The sequence below is a fragment of the Pithys albifrons genome, chromosome 4, assembly GCF_047495875.1.
Source record: "Pithys albifrons albifrons isolate INPA30051 chromosome 4, PitAlb_v1, whole genome shotgun sequence".
In the NCBI taxonomy this organism is placed as follows: domain Eukaryota; kingdom Metazoa; phylum Chordata; class Aves; order Passeriformes; family Thamnophilidae; genus Pithys; species Pithys albifrons.
Genome location: NC_092461.1, coordinates 13698739 through 13719382, shown reverse-complemented (window position 1 = coordinate 13719382; position 20644 = coordinate 13698739). Strand labels below are relative to the sequence as shown.

At 41.4% G+C, this 20644-nt stretch overlaps 1 protein-coding gene across 1 annotated transcript in view; it reads left to right on the top strand.

Annotated features, from left to right (window-relative positions):
- Nucleotides 1–20644, top strand: part of PHLPP1 (PH domain and leucine rich repeat protein phosphatase 1) — a 144022-nt gene that overhangs the window by 84964 nt on the left and 38414 nt on the right. The window contains exon 4 of the mRNA XM_071553510.1: nt 11226–11392. Coding sequence (XP_071409611.1) covers nt 11226–11392 — 167 coding nt within the window. The remainder of the gene's footprint in view (nt 1–11225; nt 11393–20644) is intronic.

The following is a 20644-nucleotide window of genomic DNA, read 5'->3' as shown; positions in this document are numbered from 1 at the left end:
ATTCGCAAAAACTTAATTTTAGGGACTCTCCTTAGGCTTCTTCTATAGTTAGTGGAGAAGGATAAAGGTCTTCAGGGAGAAGAGGGAATGAGTGTTGGAGACCAGTTTTAGTCCCTAGGCCAGTAGAGCTATAGCTGTGCTTATTTGTTGTATGAAACACATTGGTCAGAAGGCCTTTCTGAGCTACAGTGAAATAATGGCATAAAAAGACTTCACCTTATTGTGGAATTAATCCATATGATGCAGCTGGGTTGGAAAACCTAGATCAGAAATGGAAGACCTAGCATAACCTTATTTAACACAAAACCCTACCACCCTCTCCACATGGGACTGGGGAGGCTTGGTAAAGTGAACATCCAGTGGAAGTCTCACTGGCAAGAATTTGAAACTTATAGTAAATAATTGAATGGTTTGGGTTGGAAGAAACTTTAAAGTTCATCTAGTTTGAAAACCACTACTTGTGGGCAGGGATACCTTCTACCAGACCAGGTTGCTCAACACCCTATCCAGTGTGACCTTGTGAGCACTTCCAGGGAGGGGGTAGCTACAGCTTCTCTGGGCAGCCTCTTTTTATCTTTGTGGCCCTCCTCTGTACCTGCTTTAACAAGTCCATGTCATTCTTGTGTTGGGGACCTCAGACCTCGATGCAGTACTCCAGAGTAGAGAGGGAGAACAACGTCCTTTGACCTGCTAGCCACCCCTCTTTTGATGCAGCCCAGGCTGCGGTTGGCCTTCTGGCTGCAAGTGCACACTCATGTCTGGCTTTTCATCCACCAGAACCCCCAGGCCGTCCTCCACAGGGCTGCTCTTAATGACTTCTTCGGGTCTGCACTCATGTCTGCGAATGAGCTCCGACCCTGGTACAGGTCCTTGCACCTGGACTTGTTAAACTTCATGAGACTCTTCTGAGTCTGCTTCTCAAGGTTGTCCTGGTCCCTTAGCGTGGCATCTCTTCTTTCTCTTGTGTCATCTGTAAGCTGGCTGAGGGTACACTCATCTCACTATGTCATTGATAAAGATATAAAAGAGCACCAGTCGCAAGACGTGTGACCACCCAACACCAGCCTCCACCTGGACATAGAGCCATTGATCACAGCTTCTGGCAGCATCCATCCAGCCAATTCCATATCCATTGAATATCCACCCTTCAAGTCCATATCTCTGCAGTTTGGAGGTAAGGATGTCATGTGGGATTGTGTGGAAGACCTTATGGAAGTCCAGGTAGATGCCATTGGTTGGTAATCCCTTGTTGATCATTGCGGTCATTCCATCATAGAAGACCACCAGATTGATCAGTCATGATTTGCCCTTAATGTCTTCCATGTGCCTTAGCATTGGTTTCATGAAGATCTGCTCCATGATTTTCCCATGCTGAAATGAATAAATGCTGCAAATAAGTCTTTACTGGAGGGGGTGCTCATTGTGAAGTTTCCTTGCTTTGTGGTACAGCGGCTTGTCTTAGTTAAAAAAAAAAAGAAGAAGAAATGGTAAGAAGACAAAGGAGTATTTCTTAATTTTTGTGAGACTGTCACCTCTTTTACAGTATTTAGAGATGAATTGTTTTCGGTCAAGCTGTTTTAAGGATGTTAGTGTTTCTTGCTCCATGAAGTGGAGATTCACCTGTCTGAATGTCTTCAGTTGAGGTGGCAAAATGCCAACTACCCAACACAGAATGTTAGAGCCTCCCTCTCCTCGCCGAGAAAAGGGAGGAGATGAAAAAACCTTCAAACTAGGTTTATGCTTAAACTAACTATATTTATTTATACAGAAAAGAGAAAATTAAGAGAAACCACAATATAACACACTTACACAAGTTAGAAATAACAAGAAATAACTTCTCACTCCCCAGTGAATACAAATCCTACCATTCTAACTACAAATCACTCTAGAGAAGTCAATTCCCCAGAGATGGACTTAATCAGAGAGAAGAACTAAGAACAAACATTTTACTTCCCTAAGATAACATGGTGGTGAGCCAGTGCTAGGCCTGGGCCTTCCGTCCCTCCTGGGATGGCACGGTGTGTCTTCCTGGGACCACAGCTGTGAAGGAACTGACCAAGCCACTCCCACACCAGCTCTTACCCCTTCAAGATGATGTCAGAATATGGTATAGAATACTGTCACGAGAAAGGGAGGCAAGACAGAAATGCAAAGGTTTCTATTCTTACCTGTATTAAATAAAAGTTATTAGCTATAAGCGTCCTCGGAGTAATCAAAGCTTTATGAACCCAGCACTGCCTGCCGAACTCTGGACAGAACACCAGCTGCAAAGGTTTTTGACTCCCCTATGAGGACCACACTTAAGCCAAGGAAAACTTACTAGCAATAAGTGCCTGCAGACAATCAGATCCTTATGTTTCCCAACACTGCCTACTGAACAGAGATTGCACACAGGTTGGAAGGGTTTCTGACCTCTGATATGAGACTATACTTAAGCCAAGGAAGACCTTATAGCTATATGAGCATCTCCAGAAAATTAGAGCCTTATGTTTTCCAACACTGCCTATTGACTACAGACAGCACACAGGTTGGAAGGATTTCTAACCTCTTCTATGAGACCACACTTAATAGCAAGTTAAGAACTTTGTTCACAACAGCTCCCGAAATAACATTTATTAATATAAATATGTGACAGTTATTGTGGGTTTTGCATTGCCGGTGATAACGTTTAGCTGCAAGATTGTATTTAATTGATAACAAAAGACTCCAAAAGAAACCAGCACAAAACACATTTTACAGAGACAAGCACACTAAACTTAAGTTTCAATACAGCAGTATATCCCATTCTCATGACAGACAGAAACTAGCAACAAAAAACCTACTACCTAGAAACACAGCCACCTAAAACACTTATCTAGACACCTTTTCAATAACATAGGACAATAAAATAGCTTGCACACGACTCTCTCTGTAACACAAAAGGAAAGAACAGAGCTGCTTCTTATCAACACACATGCTGTAAAAGAAACTGCACACTGATAGTAGGAAAGTGTAAAGCAAGTTACTGTTATTAGTATTAAAGTAGCAAAACACAGTAAAGAAGGTGCTTATAGAGTAAGAATCAAAGTAGCTGTTAGCATAAGATGTAAGATAGAATGTATAAAGGAATAAGCTTTAGTAAAAAAATAAAGTATAAGATATACAGTATAGAGTATAGAAAGCACATGGTTTCCTCATCCCTACATTGTTCCAAGAGGTTGGAAGAGGCAGGACAAGCTGCCAGCAGCTACCCCAGCAGAGACAATGGCATTTCTCCCCAGGTTTAGTTTAAACTCTACTTCTTTTTATACTTTTTTTCTCTTCAGGTGGTTTTGTGTGACTAAAGTCAATGTTGAGGGGGTAATACAGATGCCTGAGCGGGGTGGCTCCTTGAGTAGTCATAGAAGATATCACAAAGGAAGGCTGTGTCATTCTTTACAGCACTCCATCCTTTGTATCAGTTTGAAAACTCTTTGTCCTCTGCTGGGAGCATCCCTCCAGGGGGGCTGAGGGGTTTCCTTCAACTCATCAAGCTTAATCAGGCCATCACCCCACAAATACCATTGGCTGGAAGAAGTCAGCTGTTAGCTAGCTCAGCCCAGTTCAAGTCAGCTGACAGTCCCAGGCCTAGTCTGAAATTTAAAGCCTAAATTTAGGCCTACTTAGCTAAACCCATAACACTGAATTATAAGTAGCTTAATTTTACCACTTATTGCTGTCTGCTGTCACGTAACTCCAAGTTGCATCTTAAGCCTTGTCCTTGCAGGGATCTTATCAGTATGAACATTCCAGTGTGACTACCACTAAGGTACAGTGATGTGTAATATTGATACCAGTACCTGATCACTAAAAGAAGAGCAATTTTTCCCTTTGGGGGAACAAAAATGCTTATACTCTGATAATGGCTTCAGATAATACCCAGCATTTCAAATGACAAGTGAAATGTAACTTTTTTGGACAAATTCTTGCTTTCCAGATCTTGATGTTAAACTTGAGACACTGACTTTCATGTCAATGTAATTTGTTTTTAGCTCCTATGAAAGGTAAAGGAGTGCAACTTCTGGTTAATCCCCTCCACATTTCCCCCTCCCCACATTAGTTTGCTAATACCATTTTCAGATAAGTTGTTAGAGGTTTGCTTAAGGGCCAAAAGTAAAATTGAGCTATTTCTGCATGGTATATAAAACTTTGTTCAGAGATAAGGAAAGCAGAGCAGGGACAAGCTGAATAATCTTTGTGCCCCTGGGTTTTACCGTGAGGTGTTTGTACCAGAGGCTTTTGGTTGCACCACCTGCAGAGGAAAGATTGGGCAAGAAGTGTGTGCCCAGGGAATGCTGCCAGACTGGCATGCACCCCTTCATCTTAGTAGGCAGTTATTACTTTTACCTATGTCATTGCCTGCTGAGTATGCAAATCTGAGTGACTTGCTCTCAAGCATGTAATTTAACATTTGAAAGAAAACAAAGAGGCCAGAAAGGCCAGTACCTTTTCACCCTTGAGTGGTACCCATTTTAAAATTTGTGGTTTAAAAATGAAAATATATGACTTTAAAGAAAATCATATGCTTATTTGTATATTTATTTATCCCACTAACCCTCCTTCATTTTTGGCATTACCAGTCCAAGCAGTTCCTCAGCCCTTGGCTGTGGCTGAGGGCACCAATGTGTTTCCTGGCTATGGAATTCAGTTAGTTCTGAGATGAAGAGAACCTGTTTGCTCTAAGTTAGTTTAGGTTTTTCAGGCCAATGTCTCAGTGTTTAGTTAAGCCTTATGCAGGCATTGATGGGATGTGATCATTATCAAACTGTTTAAAAACAAATTCTAAAGGAGAAAAATTACACGGCCTTTGCATGTCTACAGCAGGCATAAGTTAATGTTGTCAACTTGGTTCAAACAGACAGGGAATTTGGCTGCCTGTACAGTGTGGGCTTAGTTATTTGTCTTCTGTGAAGTCCTAAGCAGTAATTTCTTATCTCAATAGAGCTATAGGAAATGGATTGAAAATAAACAGGACAAAGTCATAATTATATTGGTTTAAATTCTCACCATAGGTTGTAGGGATGACAGTGAGTGCATTCCTTAAGGAAAACAGTTTAGAGTTCTCCCTTAAAGAGAAAAGAGGTACCTGTAGTGCGTGTGTGGTCCTGTGACCAGTGAGATGCTTCGGTGAATGTGAGGTGAATGGGCTAGCCAATAATGTCATGACATGTTGGATGTGAGAGGATATAAAAGGTGTGGATGTTACTGAGAATAGAACTACTAGGCTACTACTACTAACTACTACTACTGTGATCTATGAGCTGTGAGAAAACTGACTGTGAAACTATCTTGAATAAACTCTCTTGGAAACTCTCTAAGTTGTAAGCCTTCTGATGCCTGCTGTGCCTGAGCTCTTCTGACCGTCATTCACGCTGCCCCGTTACTCGGGATAAGGGCGACCCCAATAACAGGTCACACCAAAAGATGTCCTTGTAAACAAGGCTTGTGTTTGTCCGTACAGCTGAGTTCAGCTACGCCCATTGCTGACATCCATTGTCAGCAACAGATAATTTTTGTAGTATAGCCAAGGCTTTAAAACAAAGACAGTGTAAGTCTTGTTGGATAGCTCAGTGACAGAGGTGTCATTATACTGATGGTCAAAGCAAAGTGGGTTTTTTTAGCTTTGTGTAGTAAGAAGAAGCAACAGTATTGGTTGGTGCAAGTATTTTTCTTTTATCTTTGTTGCCAGCTGCTAAAGATTTACCGTGCACTCAAACCATACTTCCACAAGTCTCAAAATACTGTTTCCTTTTTAAATATAATAACTAAAAACAATTAAAACACCGTGGTGAACTTTTTTTATTTAATGTACTACTGACTTTTTTGAATTGTAGTTGATACCTGTGTTAAGAGTTTCAAAATTTTTCATGGAATTTTTTTTTGTCACTTGCCAACACAGTGGTTTGGGGGTTGCAAACCAGAACGAGATGGCTTGTTGAAGCCCAGCTCTCTGACTTAACCTGTTCTCTGACTTACCTGAGTGAGCTAACTGTCTAAAGCTTAAACAAAGGGAAAGCTAATAGCTTTGCATTCCAACATGATGGTTAGGGGGAGGATTGGGAGAGGTGTTTCTGGGTTTTTTGGAGGGGAAGACCTCACTTTTTCCCTGTCATCCGAGGTGGTGAGAGAGAGAGGTCTCCTGCTGCTCATTTTTTTTGCCACTACACATTTGTCCTTCGTCTGCTTAGGGTGCAGACACTTGCAGGGCTGGTGGAAGCACTGGAACAGGGATCTTGGCTTGTTCCCATGACTCTGAGCGCATTGTGCCGTTCTCCTGAGAGGGAAAGCCACCACTGCCTGGATTCGATACGGACTCGTTGAGGAGCCAGCAGAGTTGGCTAACCCCCAATCTACAGAGAAGTTGCTAACCCCCAATATTTTCAGACAAAAGACAGTGAGAGGGTCCTTACAATGCCAATGGGAAAAAGGTTTCAGCCTGTCCTCGTGGCCGCCACTTTGGAACCAGCACCTCTCCCTACCCATGTCTTTGCAGCTTCTGTGTCCCAAGGTGTGACTGCACCCCCTGCTGTTTGTAAATGTAACTTCACCAAAGGGACAGATACAGAACTTGATTTGTTTGTAAGTTTTGGTTGCGGTGTTGCTCTTTGTTCGGTTCTGTTTTCTGGCTATACACATTACTTGTAGTAAAGAACTTCTCTGCATTTTCTGATTAGAGTCGCTGAATTTCAAAGGTTGTGGTGGTTTTGAGGAGAGAGAGGCTCCCTTCTTAGTCCAGAAGGATTCCTCACTTTCCTTGATAGATATCTTCGTTTCTTTTTAAACTGAGTCAACTTGTGAGTACTATCGTAAATAACAGATGTTTAAAAGTGAGTTTTCATATTTGATAGACTCCTATTCTTTGGAATATGTGCAGCTCTTAGGGGGAAGGAGTGAAAGCCATACTGCCTAAGGGAGGAAGACTGCACTCCGGCAGCATTATTTGTGGTGGTGTTCACAGAATAAATCTGCATTTTATTGCTGTTGGGGGAAAATTAAAAGCACAATGACGGCTTTTTGGTGTTTGCAATGGTAGATGCAGGGCTCTTTGTAGTACATGTGCTATCGTTGCATACCACTAGTTCAAAACTGCACTTCAATTTGCCATAGTCATTTGGACAGTGAAAAAAAAACAACTTAGAACATGGCAGGATAAGGGTGCATAACCTAGGTTGCAATGCAAACTGGAAAAAAAAAGAATGTTCCACTGGGCTTTGCGGTTTGATGTGCAAAAGTTGAATGTGGCCGTACCCAATTACTGCTCCTCCAGTATTACAATGGGTGACATTGCAACACAATTATTGACTATAAAGTGTCTAAAAGTCATATCTGAGGAATGGAGAAAGTGGCGTATTTCATAGCGTTCCTTTATCTTTTTGATGAATAAACATCTCAACTGAGAAGTGGACTTCACAAAGTACAAGATCTTGCTTTCTGTTTGATCTACGCTGCTGTCAAATCGTTGCATGTCTTGCTTCTCTGGCAAAGATGGACATTGAGTCTACAGCTCATGCTATAGCTACTGTAACTGAGAGGTTGTCGTAATTCTTCAAGAAGGTCATTGTCCCAGCCATTTCTTCAATGTTATTATACTGGAAACGCAACAGTGGTTTCATGTGAAATAAGTGTTAAGGGTGTATGCAGTTTCAGGTATGGTGAGAAGACATTCCAGAGGGGTTGGTTTGGGCAATGGTTTCCTGTGCCTAGGGAGTTGTGAACTTGTGCTTCTTGTGGTTTTATTTTTATATAGATATGTAAAGTATATCGAACAGCTATACTTCAAAGTTTTTCAGAAAAAAACACCAAGAAAACCATAAAAAGTGCTTAATGCAAGTTCCATGTGTATTTAGAAAGCCTTTCCCTCTATAATTTACAGTGGAATGTCTTGGTTTGGGGTTTTTTTTCTTCAAATGGGAAACCTACTTTCTGCAGATAATGGCCCTCTCTCCTAGTACTTTTTATTCTTTCAGTGTGAGGGATATTCTACTCAGCATTTTCTTAGCCTTTATCAGCTCACCTCTGCTGTGATTCCCCCAGTGAGTCAGGGAAACACAGTGCTTTATTAAAAAACTGTTACCACTTTTTAGAAAAAAGTCTTTACTCTTAATAAACAATAGCAAACACACACATGCACAGTCTTGCTGCCTGTAAGTCAGTTGAATACAATTGCAAGATTGACATATGCCTTTGTTGTTAGATTTCGGTACAGTGTAATTTCAGAATTTCAGTATTCAACTTCTAAACAACTGGTGAATGAACGAAAGTATTGTTACGATGATGTTCTTTGTTTTTCATCTTATTCTATTCTGCAAGAATTTGTTATAGAAGAGTATTGAGCAATACAAAGAGCAAAGTCTGTCCCTGCCTGTGAGAATGACTGTGTTTATGTGAACCTTCCTTGTAACAATTCAGAAGTTAATTTTTACTGTACTGTTTGGTAACAAAAAGACAAAATTACAGTTGATTCCAGAACCAAAACCTCTTAAAATGTGTTTTTAACTTTTACAATTATCTGTCTAGGGGAGGCATCATTCAATATTTGTCCATTGTATGAAAATACTAATTAAATTCTTTGTATTACAAAGGGTTCCTTAAAAAAGGTAAACAAAGAATAACAGATCATACAATATGTAAAACAAAATCACTTTTAACTAGTTTTATTGCACAGGTCTTGACGACTTTAAAAAAGGATTTACATCCTTGTTGTAGTTTGGAATTATTATGTAAATTCTCTCCCCTGCCACTAACTGCCCATGCCAGTAGTTAACAAAAAAAGTAGTTAACTGCTGATCGCTTGGATGGAGGCAGGTTTTCTCTTTTGTTCTGGGGGACTACACACGGCTCGGAGTTCTGTGTGTGTATCCTGGGTTGAGGAGAAGCCGTCTTGCTGCTGGTGCCTGCCCCGGACTGCTCCTGGCCGTCTCGCTGCTGCTGCTGCCTGCCCTGGACTGCTCCTGGCTTCTCGCTGCTGTTGCTGCCTGCCCCACACTGCTCCTGGCTGCTGGTTGCTGCTGGCTGCTGCTGCTGCTGTTGCTTTTCTTGCATCACGGCCTGCCCGCCCCGGCTGGGGCAGCAACCTGGGAGAGAGAACTTGCAGTTGCTTTTCCAGGACACGCAGCGGTTCGTCGCTTCCAGTTTTCCTTCCTCATTTGGGACAAGTAACACAGAGAGAGAGAGGCAGAGTTCATCTCGGAACTCACCCTGCTGCCGGCCGGGCTGTGACACTGATACTGCCATAAGTATAACTTTCCTCCAGGAGGAAACCTGTTGGTTTTGAGGGGGGGGATTGTTGTTTTTTCTTCTTTTCTCTTGTGGTGTTGGGGAAGCGGTTTGCTCTGGTCTGTTTATAGTTATATCTATACCTATATATATATATATATATATATATATATATATATATAAGTTAAGAAGAGTTATTCTTCTTGTTATGGGTTCACTGTATCCATTGTCTGATTAAAGTTCCTTTTCTTAAATTTGATAAGAGTGGCATGATTATTGTGTAGGAAACCCACCTCCTCCGCTTGTGGGTAAACATTTCGGTTTTTGCCACCTCAAACCTAGACAATTCTTTTTAGAGGCAACAGTATTATTTGGATATTTGATAATTTTGGGCTGTGTTGTCATGATTTGCACTCAGAGTTACCAGTTCTTGTACCTTAGATATTTTTTTAGAGTAACATGCCTTGCTAAGCACTTTTGGGTTGCTTATTGCTGTTCATACCTGGGCTGGTTTAAAGGTAAACTGGAGGGAGGAATGAACTCAACTCAAGAGAGGTTACAAGTCAGAGTTACCATTTACTAAAAAGATTACAATAAATACAATGATACAGAGAAAAAATTGGCTTTAACGCCCCAAAGAACAGATGTACAGCCTAGCACTCTGGGGCACAAACAGAATGGTGTTCATTAGCCCTTGTGCTGAGCACCACGTGTCCCCCTGAGTGCAAAGTAAAAAGAAAAGAAAACCTGTTGGTGAGGATGATGGTCACAGTCTAGCTGAGAGTGGCAGTCGCAGTCCTGTTGAGGTTCTGGTCCTCCTCTGGATCCGACAAGTGGTACCCAAAGTCCCCAGACCCCAAAGATTATATATGCTCAGGTTAAGGTGGGAATGCTCAGTACCTCCCCCAAGGTGGAAATTTTCATAATGGGTGATTTACTCTGCCAGTCACAGGATATTGTTGGAATCTTTGCTGACCCTATAGCAGACATGACCTCTCAGGCTGGGTGTGAAGGTGCTATTGCCTCCCCAGAGAGGAGTTAACACAGCTGAGTCACTGGTGTGAAGACAGAAACACTCCTCTGTCTCATAGTGTTCTCTAACATCCACCTTGTAGCCAGAGGTGTCTGGTGTGCCCCTGGCAGGTGCAGCAAATTATCCATTATTAACAGTTCATCAGAAATGAGATAGAAGGTGTAGAACACACAATTTTGTTTATACTCACATAGTGATAAACTGGTCCTGGCCTCTGTAAGTAGGACAATACCACATTCCCAACAAGTAGTTAGAGCAACAGTGTATATAACCATTAGACCTGAAATTAAACATTCTCCTTTTTAATTTACCAGGTGTCAGCACTTTTTCATCTCTTTTGTTTTCAGTGTGATGAGAACTGTGCCAAACCTGAGAGATAATGTCCATGGTGAAATCCACCCCTCGGTCTCGTGCCCATTTATAAGTGGCATCTCTGCCCTGATGTGGGCCATCGAGCCAGAAACAGCTCTCCCTTGTGCTGCCAGTCCAGATCTATCTGTGATACTTTCACTTGTGCAGCTCGGTCTGCCTGTTGGTTGTTGACCCTTGAAACCAAGACATGGTGATGACTGCTATTACCTCACCTACACTCACTTGGAGGAGGCAATGCTAACCAAAAGACCAAAATAAAGTTTATGTGAAATATTTAATTTTTTATTTTTCTGCTTCTAAAGTGTTGCTTGACTTCATTGTGAAATTAATCCATTTCACTTCTTAGTTTGACAAGGCTTTGCCCTTTTCTCCCTGCTAGCCGTCTGTGGGATCTGGTTTGAGCACTGAGGCCAAGCAAGAGATCATGGCATAATTTGCAGCAATTATGTACACTGTGTTAGATCAGCTGTATATGTTGACACTCTCTTCTGTACTGAGAAACAGTTCATCTTGTGCTGGTGGGGGTGAAGGAAATGTTCTTGGTTTATTACAATATTAACATATTGGTGTTGTACTTGACTTCCAGGTTGCATCACAGCGCATAAGCTCAGTGGATCTTTCATGCTGCAGCCTGGAGCACCTGCCTGCCAACCTGTTTTATAGCCAAGACCTCACTCATCTCAATTTAAAGCAGAACTTCCTGAGGCTAAACCCCAGCCCATCCACAAGTAGAGCGCTTAGTGAATTACAAAGGTAAAGTAGTATGATTCTACTGGTTTTCCTCTGTCCTTGCAGCCATGATCTGCTGGAACTTTCCTAAAAATCACAACCTCCTCTTGTGAAACATTAGCCTGATGGTAACGCTTCAGATATTGGTTAACTTTCATAAGAAACTTAATGTTTTTCTTGTAAACAGGAGGATGTTTTCAATCCAAAATGGAGTTTTCAGAGTGTGATTTTATCTGCTGAGGCCAAACTGTAGTTCTTCAGCCTTTAACTCATGTGAGTGAGCTGCCCATCAAAGGGAGACATTCTAGGTAGGAATAGTCCTTGCGTATGACTAAGTGCAGAAGTTTTTCTGTTATCTCCCAAGCAAAGAAAGCCCTGATTTCCTTAATTCAGCCTAGTTCTTCCCTCCTTTTGACTTTGCTCAACCCTAATTCTTCATTCTTAGTAATTATGACCTTCCTGTTGTTCTTTCCACCGCAGCTCATCTGAGAATGTAAGAAATGTGGAGACAGCAACATGATTGGTGATCTGAATGATTTAATGTATGTTTTCTGTGAAATCAGCAGGCTTTCTGTATTCAGGAAGATTAATGTTTTCCATACTGAATATAAAACTGTGATTTTTATTTCAGTGGTAAATCAATAGCAGAGTACCTCAGGATTATATTTGTGGATGGTCCTGTTCAAACAAAATGTTTGAAACCACATTTCTAAATCCCTTCTGCTGAAAAACAACTGAAAAATACAAGATGGATTATGCGTTCTGGAAAAACAAAAAAAATTGGCATAATGGAAGATGAATGAACCCAGGAAGTCTGCTTCACAAACAAAGCAGGCAGCGACTCCAAGAGCTTATGGACACAGTCTGTGGAGCAATACTGACTGGATTAAATGTTCTGTAAATGTCAGTATGAGCCCCCAAATAGCTAGTGCAATTTTAGCATGAGTTAGGCAATGAACGTGGACAAATAATGAATACTTTTTCTTTTAATGATGTTTTATAATTTTTCCTTTTTAAATAGCAGAAATTGTATATGCAGCATTAAGGGGAGGGGAAAATGGTTCCTGCCTGCCTCTGGAGCTGAGGGAGCGCTGAGAAAGAGATGTTTGCAATCCAGAGGACCAGAGGCGAAAGGCCTTTATTGCAAAATACATGAGGCTGTTATAAGTTCCTGGGGGAAAAGGTGCTAGAGCTGGGTCTGGATTGGGTAAGAACTCTGAAAGGGGAAGTGTCTTAGGTGCTAAGCTAGCATATAAGAAAGTGGAGAAACTAACACCCAAGAGAAATCCATGGTTTTGCGACAGACGGGACTGGTACCCAATAGGATAAGGATAGGGGCAGAAGCAGCCATAGCCATGCTGTTTTGCAAAATGAAAAAACCCTATATTCAGTAAGGTTATAGAGAGTTACATTTATTCCAGGCCTGGGCACATGGGGGATAGCTCCTCCAAAAACATGTGTACCTGGTCGAGTTAACAACTGGTTTATATGCAAGTAAGTTATACATATTTATTATTTCTTCATGCATAAACATTATTTTCTTAGAGAAGGCAGGGTTATTATAATAAGCCTCAGGAACTGATTTCCATTTTCTCCGCCCCGTGCCACTCCTCCTTGTGCCTGCGCTTTTCCTCTTGAGAATTTGGGGTGGGGGTCTCTGGTGGTCTTTAGGGATGAAGTCAGTACCGTTCCACCCATGAAGTTTTTACCTTTTGCTCAAAACTGCTTCAAAGCAGACTTGTTGGCAGCTGTAGCTGGTCTAATTGGACTTATCTTGTTCTTTTGACATGTTTTCTGATATATCTTCATTTCATGGGATATCCTGGCTGTTTTAATTGGTTCAAGAGGCTCTGGGGCCTCTTGGTATGGCACCTTCAAGGACACTTTGTGAGTTTTGCTGTATGTTATATAGTGAATTTTATACTACCAAGCAAATTCTATGATAAGTCTATCAATTAATAAAAGCATAAGTAAAATAAGAAAATAAGGATCATCGTAAGTCCTAAGTAAATAAGCAAAGCAAAATAAGCATAAGTAGAATAAGGATAAGCCCTAAGTAAAATAAGCATAGGCCCCGCCTGCCCCCCCCAATCAATGCCGCCCCAGCTCCATGAGGCAGAGGCATTCTGGCATGGAGCCACCCCTGCTCAGACTGGCGGGGACTGTCTCGGTTCATCCCAGAGCTGTGGAGGTGGCTCTGTGCAAGTTCTAGTTGCTGCTGCCACTGCGGCAGTGCAGGGGAGAGGGGGAAGGCATCCCCCTGGGTGGGGCCTGTGGAGAAACAATAGCTGCCCAGGACCAATGGGGGCATGCCCAGGCATGTTTGTGCAGCTCCTGCAACTGCAGTGCAGGGTGAGGGTGGATTTGGGACCATCCTGATCCTGAGGGTCCCGCAAGGCGGGGGCTTGCCCAGCCCATGAAGAAACAATGCTGTGGTTAATGAGCTCTTTGGTGATGACTCACCTTGATAACAAGAAGCCTCCAGGAAACACAAGGGAGAACAGGGGACGGGTGGACACAACACAGCAGGAAAGTGATAACAAGCAGGGAGAGGTGATAACTAAAAACCTGGTACAGTAAAAATGCATAATTTTAAACCTTCAACAAGTCTCTCATACGTATGCAGCTTCTCAGGTTCCAGGTGCTTGTCCAGCGCTGCTCTCCTTGGCGTCCATTTTAGCATTTCCCTACAATAGTACAGGAGGTACTTGATTATATTTTCTCTATGTTCCTGCGACTAATTCTGTTTGGATTATATTTTGTCCATGTACCTACAGCTAGTTTTGTTTGGGATTAAAAAGCATTGATAAATAATGTGATGAGCAAAGTTCATTCTCTGTTCAGTGTTCTCTTGGTACTGCAGTTGTTGGAACAGCTAATGAGTCTTCCTGATAATTAATAAAGTGTTAAAATTTTTTTCACTAATGTAAGCCTCAACATACAAGAGTGAAGGAGTTCAGATGGCTAAATAAAATTTTCCCATTTTCTGAGATTCTGCATGAGGGAAATCTGGAGAAGTGGCTGTTTTAGTTTAGAGGAAAACTAAGGTGTTTATTTGGACTAGAAAAGGGGCCTCTTTCCCCCCAAAAAACGCACCACACCTTTTAAATTTAAAAGACTTTAATTAGAAAATGTATAGAAAAAAGGATAACAGCTCTTAAGTCCAAATATATATATATGTACACACACACAAGTGTATATATATATATATATGTGTGTGTGTGTATATATCTATCTATCTATATATATATATATATAACCAAAACTAGAAGAGAACAAACAGCAACACCGTAAGCAATATTTTCTACCAGTTGAGTCCTCTTTCTCTCCCCCTTTTGGTGCAGTTCTATTTACAGACAGCGGAGGAGGGGGGACACAATGCCACGCCTTGGGGCAGCAGCCATGGAGGTCACCTCCAAGTTCAACATAACCAGTTCCAAAAGAACAAAGTGAAAAATGGTGGTCACAGAGTGGGGAATGGGACAAAACCTTTCCCACAGGCCATGTTGAGACTGTCTTTTGTCTGAAAGCGTTGGGCCAGGGGCAGAGGGGCCCACAACTCCTTCGCTAGTGAAGTCAATCCCTCAGGAAGTCTGCAGCAAAATCCAGGCAACGACGGCCACTTTGGGGAACAGACCAGGGCATGTGGAGATGGAGGGCCAAGCCAACAGACCTACCTCTAAACACCTGCACCAGTCCAGCAAAAACGGTGACTCCCACTCTCAGCAGCTGCCGAAGAAGTGCGGCAAAAAACTTGGAAAAAACCTTTCTCCCCCACCCCACCTGCTGCCAGTCTTGTCCAGAGATCAGGCTGGAATTCCAAGCTATTAGCCTTCTTTTGTTTGCTGGCTCCAAGGGTAGGTGGTGAGAGGCAGGGCCCTAGCTCCCAAACCTCTCTGTTGGGGAGGCAAAGAAAAGAATTCCATCAAAGATTTCAAAACTATAACAGTGGCATATACCTGAGGTGGTGCAAAACTGATTGTTTCTTGGTATTCTGTGAGCTGGTCCTATTCTGTCAGCGAGTAATATATTGTCTTCTCTGCCTCCATTGCTCTAAGCTTGTCAAGAAGGCACAAGGTAGGTCTGTGAACTTCTGGAGAAAAAAATTAAAATTATTAGTGACATTACATGGCACTGTTTTGGTGGATCAAAGTTAGTGCCTCAGGAACTTGTGCCAATTGGCGCTGACATTTCCTTTGCCACTGCTGATGTCCTTAGCCTTATCTTCATCCAGCATAGGTGGTGGCACCCAGGCAGTGAGTAGCTGGAAGCTGCTGCCACTGTTCCCATTGGTATGCCAGTGAGGTGCTAGTTCCTGCTGAGGGTTAGGAAAAGCAGTGCCCCATCAGTTATCTTTTGCTTTCTGATAGCAGCAAAAGCTGGCCCTGGAATGTACTCCCAACCCATTCTTCCCCCTACCCTAAGAAACACAGTACTAGCTTCTCCTTGGGGTGGGAAAACTTGAATTTTATTTGTGTTGCCAAAAATCTTTGAGCCAGCTTGACTAGTACTGTAAGTCTGCTTTTCTGTAGTGCATAAACACACACATATTGAACAAGAGGGGATCACTGTATCTTTTTGAAATCACTAGTGAATCGTATCAAAACATGTGCAAAGTGAAGAGAAGCTCAATTGTTCCAGTGAACACAAGTTTTGTCTGACTTTTTTCTTTTTAATCCATTTCATAAAAACATTTTCAGATCTTTTAGGTGCTACATAAATGTAAAACTTCACTGAACAAACCAAAAGGCGGTTTTTTGGTCACTAATGTTCTTTCAAACCACTGTCAAGCAGGTACAAAATTTCTGCTGTTCTGAGTTGATACTGTTGGTTTTTATACCAGATCCTCAGTTCCTAAATTAACAGCCACACACAGGCACAGCACCAGTGAATCAAGCCCTAGAGGTATTTAAGACTCCAAAGTAGGCATGTTGCTTGGATGTTGTGAACAAAATGCATTGCATTCTACAACTTCCTTGTGATAGAAAGAAAAGGGGTAGGCACTAATCTCTTCTCTGTGATGGATCAGTGACAGGACCTGAAGGAATGGCCTGAAGTTGTCAGGGGAGGTTCAGCTGGGATATTAGAAAAAGGCTCTTCCCCTAGGGTATGATTGGGCACCAGAATAGGCTCCCCAGGGAAGTGGTCACAGCACCAAGCCTGACAGAGTTCAAGATGCATTTGGATGATACTCTCAGGCACATGGTGTGACTCCTGGAAATGGTCCTGTGCAGGGGTAAGGGTTGAACTTGCTGATCCTGGTGGGTCCCTTACAACTGGGCATATTCTGTGATTCTGTGATTGGTATTTCTATACTTACCTTTCCTGGTACAATGTTCAATTAATACATGGTTATCAAGGCAGTCTAGGAAAATTTGTCTTGCCATACTCAGCTCTTGGTGCTAGCAGTTCCATTTACTAAATAACTTCAGATGGAAACTAACAAATGCTCATGAAAGCTCAATTCCAAAACAAGTATGTCAAAGACACAAAGGAAAACCAACTTTTCAGCAACGTATTGAGTGGGCTTAGAAGGAGCTGGGTAGCAGTAATGAGATGTTGACTGACTCGGGAGGTACTGTCAGGACTGTATCAGGGAAAAAAGAATAATTTCTATTTTTTGTTCATGCAGTTACTACTTTGCTTTGTTAAAATAATGTAATCTATTGCATTTCTGAATAATATGTTTAGTCCTGCTTAGTACACAGTATGTGAAAGTGTACAGAGGTGTAGATGCACTATTTTCCCCAGTAGCTAGCTGCACTTTGACTAGCTTTACTGTCCACTCAAACCACAATTTTGTTGCTGTAGATGCTCTGCAGCTGTGAACTTCTGTAGCTGAACTGTCTGAATGCTGAAAGCTGTATATAGCTACTTCTATTTTTTCCTGCTTATCAGGGAATACAAGTAAGCCATCTGAGTAAAATTCATCAGTGCTGAAAAAAGCAGCAAGTGTTGGTGCTTGTTTTCGCTTACAAAATCTTTTTAAAAATTATAGGGAAGGATATTTCTCTTTTCGAGAAGCGAGGAGGTTCTCCAGTTGAAATGCTAACAAGAGTTCAGGTTTGTAGGCTTACTAGTTTTGCAGGGCACTGTTGCTCTAGGTTTGAAGCAAATGAATAAACCATAGTCTTTATTTACTGCTGCTCTGCTTCACTGGGCTGAGCACGCTTTTTATTTACACATAATTGTTTTAGTCAGTGCTGTTAGTAAAAGTAGTTGGCATCAATAATACTGTTTGCTTACTTGAAAAGTAAGTTGTCAGTATGGGGATTTTTAATATAAAACTGCTGCAGATTTAAAAGAAAAAAAGATGAAAAGAAGAAAAAGGGAATGTCATAAGGCATGTTTATTGTTAGCAGTGATTAGATGTTTTTTTATCCTAAGATCAGTTGGTAATTTTTCTCTCCCAGAGCCTCTAGAAATGAACTGTCTTCTCTGGCATCTCAGCTGAAACTCTTTGGTACTAGTGGCAGTAGTTTGAAGTTGGATCTGTAGGCTGTCAGAAAGCCAGAAGAGGACTCTGAATTACTAATGCAAGTGTCTCTGAAATCCCTTGCAACTTCCAACTGTAAGATAGTAATTTTTATCTGAAAACCCAGGATTTCAGGCATCCTCAAGCTGACCCCTCTGTAGGAACCCATTGTGCAATAAGTAGGTAATTAAAAATGCAATCTTTGTTCAGAGAACACTTTGACAGCAAGGGAGAGCCAGTATTAGTGACCTAGCTGCTGTGTACCCAGCAGGCAAGGTTGCCAGAAGTTGGTGTGCAATGTAGCTTGATCTTAGCTTGTTGCTAGAGATTGAGAAGCTGGGAAGAAAGTCTCCAGGATGCCACTGAGTTGTCCTCAAAGTACATTGAAAGTACTCCTTGTGATTATTGCTTTTAATGTATGAAACTGAGGTTAGTGGAGAAAATCAGATGGATTAATGACATATCAAATACACATGTGCTAAAGGTTCAAAACAAAAAAAAAAGGTGTGTGTGGGAGGGGTCCTTCAGGGAATTTTTCTCTCCCTAGCAACACAAAGGTTTTGGGAATTGAAGGACCAGGACCAAAAACAAAAGGTGTGGTTGATGACTTTAGATTCCAACTTAATGGGGGCGGGGAGGGAGGAAGTGATGGAGGAGGGAGAGAGGTTTTTTCTAGTGCTGGAGTTCACTTCATTTTGGGTAGCTGCTGCAACTAGAAGCCACCATTTGCTGAGCTGGTGAGCGCACCAGGGAGGGAGCTCCTAGCCCTGCTCGTCCCTGCTTTCCACCTCCATCTCTTGGCACCCTGAGCTTCAGAGAGAGAGAGAGTGAGTCTCGGTTGCTTCTGGATGCACGACAGACTTCCTGAAGAATGATTTCAGCTGCAGGGGGGGTTGCTAAGAACCACCACCACCCACCAACTCCCAGCGTTTCCTTCTTTGAACAAAGGACAAGGAGAAAGTCTACTCTTCCCCCACAGAAAAGGTTCCATCTTGCCCTGTGTGCCTGCCAGTACCACGTGGGTCATGAGGCCAGCACCTTTTCCTGCCTATTGACTCTACCTCGCTGGAAAAAAGACTGGGGAACTGAACTTGAGGCCAGCTGAGGTGCGACACTGCCACCTGCTGTCCATAAATACAGGTGCACCAGAAAGAAACTATTTCCTGTTCTGAGGCTGTTTTGGTATGGTGGGGGTAGTTTGCACTGGTCTATTTATATATCTATATGTCTCCATATATATATAGTAATTAAGAACAGTTATCCTTTTCCTGTACATTTTCTAATTAAAGTTCTTTTAAATTTTATAAGAGGTGAAGTGGTTATTGAGAAGGAGTCTCCTCTAGTGTTGATAGACACTTTAGTTTCCTTTAAACTGGGACAACATGTTCTCCCTTGTCAGGCCTCACAGGGCACTGTCAATAGATGCACAGGAAAAGATTTGAGCTTTCTCTTTTTTTTTTCCCCCCTTTTTTTTTCTTTTTGGGTGTTTTTGGTTGAGTTTTGAGGTTTTGGGGTTTTTCTCGTTTGTTTTCTATTCTTCTTGTTGTTTATTGGTGGTTTTGTTTTGGTTTTGGGATTTTTTTTGCGATTGAGTTATTTAAATGAGTCCAGCTAATGTGTGGAACATGTAACGAGCAGACTGTCATTACATGCTCTGTGATGTGGGAAGGTACTTGGTGCTTTCTCTTGCACTCTGTTGGTCTTGGAGCCAGAGAACCTTACTTTTATACTAGTTTCTCCTCTTTCACTTGAAGTCAGGTACTGAAGCATAGTTATCTAAGCAGTAGGGCAAGAAGGACAAGGCATGTTATGGACAAACAGAGGTCTACAAGTAACAAACCCCATCCATTGTTTGCTATATTCTGATTCTACACTTATTTTCTCATCTCTGTAGCTTTGGAATTTTTTTTTGTATTTATAGTACTAAAGATGATACTTGGAATTTGTTGTTTATGTAACTTCACTGCTTTTGTTTTTTTCAGCTTGTAAAGATATTGAAAGAAGAGTTTGGTTTTGTTAGTGCAAACTTTTCTTTCCAAACCTTCATGACTGTGTTCTACTTAACTCCTGCTTATCTTTCCGATCCCAAAAAAGTGCCCTCATGTGAACACCCAGCAAAAATAAAGGACATTTGATTACAGAAAAATTAAATTGTGAGATTAAGTCTGTAAATTAGTAAGTGGGAAAGATTACATAATTGGTTTAATACTGGAAACATATTGAATTTTTTTTTTTTTTAAATTGGAACAGTGAACTTAATAGTGGCATGAGAAAAATAAATGGCAGTAAGATACATGTTATAAAATATAGTTTTTAAAAATAGTGTAGTCCAAAAGTAGAAATTACACTTATTAATTGGACTCACTGTAGTGGAACTGTAAGGCTAAATGCAGCAGTATCTCTTCCACATAATGTTTCAACAAATAGTGAACATATTTACAGAAGGCAGTTATTGTATTATCAGTCTCCAGTTTACTTGTCTGCTGCTTTTTGATACAGCTTCCAAAGTAAGGGTTTTCTTTTCATGTATTTAAACGTGTTTCAGTTTGGAAGCCCACCCCTAGCTAAAGCTTGTGCATTTCAGTTATAAATTTCCAATACAGAGAAAATGAATATATTTTCCCTTTTTTTACTAGGAATTTTGTCCTTACTCTGAGGACAGTATTTCTCTCCATGTGAAGCAGTATGTGCTAGGTATGCACAGAAATTGAGAACTGTGGAATACAGTAGCGTAGGCACAGGTTATTTCCACTAACAAAACATGCATTTTGTTTTCTTATCTTTATGATACTCTTACCAAC